The 5,843-nt window shown below is 38.6% G+C and overlaps 1 protein-coding gene across 1 annotated transcript; it reads right to left on the bottom strand.

The window, feature by feature from the left end:
* Positions 1–1,057: 1,057 nt before the first annotated feature.
* On the bottom strand, positions 1,058–1,597 carry LOC149134783 (uncharacterized). The gene has a single exon (XM_089355828.1). The coding sequence runs from the start codon at positions 1,595–1,597 to the stop codon at positions 1,058–1,060; it is 540 nt and encodes a 179-aa protein (XP_089211954.1).
* Between the last annotated feature and the right edge of the window lie 4,246 nt (positions 1,598–5,843).

Here is a 5,843-nt window from a genome sequence, read left to right as displayed (position 1 = left end):
TACATACATACATACATACATACATACATACATACATACATATATACAAACATACACATATATGTGTATGCATATGTATACACACACATATGTATATGTGTGTATGTGTATATATATATATATATATATATATATATATATATATATATATATATATATATATATATACTAGCTGAATGACCCGGCGTTGCCCGGGTTACTTCTGTGCTTATTCAGACTAGTAAACAATAAATATAAAGATATATCCTTAATAATTATTTCGAAATATCTATATTTTATGAAGAAATATTAAAATTGTAATTATAATAGAATTTAGATTAGAAAATCTGTCAATGTTGAAGCACCTCGGGGTAAACAATATTCATTGCGTAATTTTTTGTTGGTATCGAAATGAATAAATTGTTGCTGCTTCCAAGTCGCGAGCAACCAACATAGAGTTGACCGTGGGAGAAGCATGTAGTAGAGAGATCAAGTCCAACTACCTTGAGGGATTGACCCTGAGATTTGTTAATTGAAAGACCAAAATTTCGTTTGACTGGAAACTGAAGCCTCTTAAATTCAAATGGAAAATCTGTAGGTATGGGAGGAATTTTGGGAATAAAGACATTTTCTCTTTTGTAACTACCTGTTATGATTGTTGCCTGTAGGATATGGGGCTTCATGGAAGTAACAATTAAGCGAATTTCATTACACAGGTGAGATGGGTTAAGATTCCTAAGCAACATAATGGGAGCACTCAGTTTTAGTGCCAAGTTATGCGGTGGCATCCCAGTGGATTTAAGTGTGTTCAGAAATTCAATAGGGTATTGAACAACCTGACTGTGATCGACTGTTGTCAGTTGATCGAAAAGTCATTTCTGTTGTATCTGTTGAAGAACTCTATAATTGAGTTTATCGACAATTTCATTAGTTGGAGCCAGTATAGCTCTTTCACATAGCCAGTTTACACCAGTGTAATTAGCAGATAAATTAGGAAATAATTTATTCATAAGATCCCTAAGAGAAAGTATCATTTGATCGCATGTGATTTCATGTAGCTGAAGTCTTGAGTTGAATGCTAATATCCCATTACCAATGTTAAGAAGCTCGTATGATCAGCTTGTAGAAGTACTTGCATGTTGCTTGTAAAATGAAGTTTTCTCCCATGTCTCCAAAGGTACGATTTTTGTAAGCATGCATTGACCTCATCAGCTTTTGATCCTTTGGGGATAACTGGCGACGTTTGGTGAAAATCTCCTGCTAGAACTGTTACTCCTCTCATGAGCGTGCTATTGTTTTTTATGTCTTGGAGGGTACGTCCAAGTACCTCCACATCTCCACGATGTGGCATAGTGCACTCACCCCAAACAATGACGCAAGTATGTTGAAGAACTGCTGCCATTGCAAAGTTTTTGGAAATGTACATTTGAGATTCTTTCGTTGCAATCTTAAGAAGGAGCTTGAACATGGAATGAGAAGTTCTTACCCCACTGAGGAGGGTAGCTGCAATACCAGAAGATGCAACACTGGAAGAATTTATTTCCTCCCATTTAGGAATGCAGGTGAAAGTGACAAAAAAATCTGGTTTTCCATATGTCCTGACATATGAACATAGCATCTTGTGTTCGTCCGTGCATATATCGAAGACCACCTGTGAACGATGATGGAAGGTTCTGTGGCAATTTTTACATACCATGCTATGTTGTTTTCTTCTGCTCTAATGCTGTGTTCGCATCCAATATGTCCTTTCCCCCCTCTCTTTCTTGGTAATTATCATCATCATCATCATCATCATTACCATCATCATCATCATCATCATCATCATTATTATTATTATCATTATTGTTATTATTATTATTATTATTATTATTATTATTATTATTGAGTGAGTGAGCAGTACATGCTACCAAAGTGATACGGGTAAAATATACGAAGCCTCGTATATCCACCATGACTGATAAGGGTATACCAGGCACATGCATCACAACCATATATATGCGTGACATGATGATCTCATATCAGGATAAACAGTGCATGACCTCGCAGGTGGGGGCCCAGTTAGAATTTTCTTCAGATCGAGTAGTCCATCCCGCTCAAAAGGTCTCTGAATAAGGTTTGTTTAAGGATGTTGAGCAAAACACCGATGTTTCCAAAGGTGAATTATTCAAACTCCAAAGAATTCCTCTCAACACACGGCTTTGATGCTCCTCCACTACTTCTGCTCGTGTTCAGAGATGCACATATCGTCAGCCACCAAGGGACATGCTCAACTGGTTAAGGTCAAACAACTGACAAGCAAATCTGTGGTACTGAGCAGAATATTTGCTGTAGCCCATCTTTTTATACCAAGACAAAACAATGTACATGATAACACTTCCAATCAATCAAGATCAGAAGCCATGAGAACCACTGCCTGGTACTGCATCCGGGCATTTATTATTATTATTATTATTATTATTACTATTATTATTATTATTATTATTATTAGTAGTAGTAGTAGTAGTAGTAGTAGTAGTAGTAGTAGTAGTAGTAGTAGTAGTTGCAGCAGCAGCTTGCAGTAGCAGCATAGAGCGTCGGTATTTCTCCTGGTTCTTAACTATCCTGTGTCCAGCTTTACTTTTCGTGTGTCCAGCTCCATAAAATAAAGTATAGTCAAGCAGCGGAGGGTTCAAGATATCGACTAATCTCCTTCCCGCCAAAATTCCAGGCCTTGCACCTATGTTAAAAACAATTCTTTTTCTAAATAACCGGTGAAATAATATTTATTTTCCCATGGCATTCCCCCACCCAGCTGAAAAGAAGAAAAATCTTTCCCAACGTTAGATTGATGATAAATACATTTACTTATTTGTTATCGCAATTGTTGTTGATATTGTTGCTGTTGTGAGTGGTGGTGGTGGTGGTGGTGGTGGTGGTATTATTGTTGTTGTTGTTTCTATCGAAGGTCTAATCCATACAGTTCCACTGTTTCCGGTGTATTTTATCTTGAAACCTTTAGTAAGCAACACTTATCAGTCTATATGATATGGCAGTGATATCTTAACTCGGGAAGTACAAGTGTCTCCGATGACGTCGTCCTGCCAAGCATAAATCCTGACAAAATAAAGGAAATCGTCTAAAATTCTTATTTTTATTAAGTGATATAAAAGTTTAAATCATATACATGAGGAAGTTTAGAATACTTACTGTTTAATTTGCACGTATGTATGTATGTATGTATGTATGTATGTATACATGCATGTATGTATATATGAATGCATGCATGTATGTATGTGCACACACAAACGCGCGTGCGCACAGACACACACATTTACATATACCTATATAATGTATCAGAGCGTAGAAGAAACATGCTACCTCGTTCGCAGTCTTCAAATGTGTGTGTGCGTGTGTGTGTGTGTGTGTAAAATGAGGGTGTTTTCCCTGATAGTTAGGATGTCGCTCTCGCGAGCGTGAAATCGTGGTTTCGATTCTCGGCCAAGGTGGTGCGTTGTGTTCGTGAGTGGAAAACTTCATTTCACGTTGCTCTGCGATGACTTGGAATTGATGGAAGAAGTGACCATAAGGTACAGTAAGAACATTAAATCACGCTGCAAAGGATCTCAAAACCGTTTTTCGTAGATCGGGAGACCGGCATCTATCTATCTATCTATCTATCTATCTATCTATCTATCTATCTATCTATGTATCTATCTATCTATCTATCTATCTATCTATCTCTGTGTGTGTGTGTGTGTGTGTGTGTGTGTGTGTGTGAAGGTGCAATGGCCCAGCGGCTATGGCAGTGGACTCGCGGTCATAGGGTCGCGGTTTCGATCCCCAGACCGGGCGTTGTGAATGTTTATTGAGCGAAAACACCTAAAGCTCCACGAGGCTCCGGCAGGGGATGGTGGCGAACCCTGCTGTACTCTTTCACCACAACTTTCTCTCACTCTTTCTTCCTGTTTCTATTGTACCTGTATTTGAAAGGGCCAGCCTTGTCACACTCTTTCACACTGAATCTCCCCGAGAACTACGTTATGGGTACACGTGTTTGTGGAGTGCTCAGCCACTTGCACGTTAATTTTACGATCAGGCTGTTCCGTTGATCTGATCAGCTAGAACCCTCGTCATCATAACCGACGGAGTGCCACGATATATATATATAAATGAGAGAGAGGTGGGGCAAGTCAAACATTATACGTATTCTGGTTTCAGTAATGTATCAAAACAAAAGCAGGGATAGAACAATTACATTGACTTTTGACACTGTCTTCTTGCTTTTCGATGTCCCTCTGCCAGCGGTCTATAAGCTTGCTTATTCTATCGGAAAAAAGGTTTTCGGCTGGTTTGGCATCCATTTACTCACCACATCTTGCGCTTCTTCGTCCGTAACAAATCAACAACATCTTTTAAAATATTTGAGCAGTCCAAAGAGTTGATATTCAAAAGAGGTGAGATATGGACTGTATGCAAAGTGTTCAAGCTATTCAAAATCCAATTTATTAACGGATAAACTGGATTTCAAGTTGCTGGAACGTATGTAACAATTACAAGACAATGTCTAATTACTTGCTTAGACCTCAATTACACTTGACAATTACACTTGCTTAGACCTCAATTACCTTTGACGACAGAACTCGGCGTTTGGTACGATTTGCTGGTTTCTGCCGAACCGCTAGGTTACGGGGAAGTAATCGATTGTCAAGCGGTGGTGGGGGACAGAGACACAATCACGCACGCACACACACGCACACACACATACACACACACACACACACACACATACATATATATATACATATATACATACATAAGACGAGCTTCTTTCGGTTTCCGTCTACTACATCCACTCACAAGGATTTGGTTGACCCGAGGCCCATAGTAGAAGACACTTGCCAAGGTGCCTCACAGTATGACGGAACCCGGAACCATGTGGTTGGGAAAGAACCTTCTTACCACACGCCCACGTCTGCGCATACACATTTGCATAAATATGCATATATCTAAATGGATATGGATATATATATATATATATATATATATATATATATATATATATATAGGTTCCAAAAAGGAAAAAGACAAAAAAAAAAAAGCAACAACATGAGGACGTGATACAGATTGTGTTACTAGATGCTCGGGAAAGGAAAGAAAGAGAATTTGACGTTTCGGGCGGAGCTCTTCGTCGGAAACAAAGAAAGTCCAAAGAAGGGAAAGACGGAGAAAGAAAAAATCGCCAACGATATCCACGAGGTTATAGATAGATAGATAGACAGACAGACAGACAGACAGACAGACAGACATGCATGCATGCATGCGTGCATACATACATACATACATACATACATACATACACATACATGTTCCAATCGAGCTTATGTTAGAACTAGAAGACAGCCTTTCCTAATATGATTTGTAATGGGATCGAAAGCTGAATTACGAGGTTTTGAATGGACCTTGTTAACCACATGGCTTTTATTTTGACAAAACACCAGGCATTATGCTTTTAGAACATTTGGCAAAGTTGTGATATTATGACACTTAGTTCTTACTAAGAGGATTTAGCAACGGAAGTGGAATTATATGGCTTCAAGAGGAAGTCGTAACCGTCGCGGCATTAGTTTGCCGAGGGCTTATTTTTTGTTTTGTGGCGCTTTTCACTGTTGTTGTTGATATTTTTGTCCTCGATCTCATCTTGTTGGCTTTATTTATCCCCAATTCAACCTTGATTAAGCATAGCCAAGACCAAAGACATTTCGGACATGACCATCGCATTTTTTTGTCATGGCATATTTCAGCTATGATTACATTATCCACAGTGTCCTTCAAACTTTAAGAAGTTAGGAAGTAGTTTAAGTGAAAATTAGCCGGTATTTCTCGCG

The sequence above is a fragment of the Octopus bimaculoides genome, chromosome 7 (genome assembly GCF_046866305.1).
Source record: "Octopus bimaculoides isolate indiv1 chromosome 7, ASM4686630v1, whole genome shotgun sequence".
Taxonomy (NCBI): Eukaryota; Metazoa; Mollusca; class Cephalopoda; order Octopoda; family Octopodidae; genus Octopus; species Octopus bimaculoides.
Note: the sequence above shows the minus strand (reverse complement) of the source record. Positions and strands in the feature narration are given on the sequence as shown.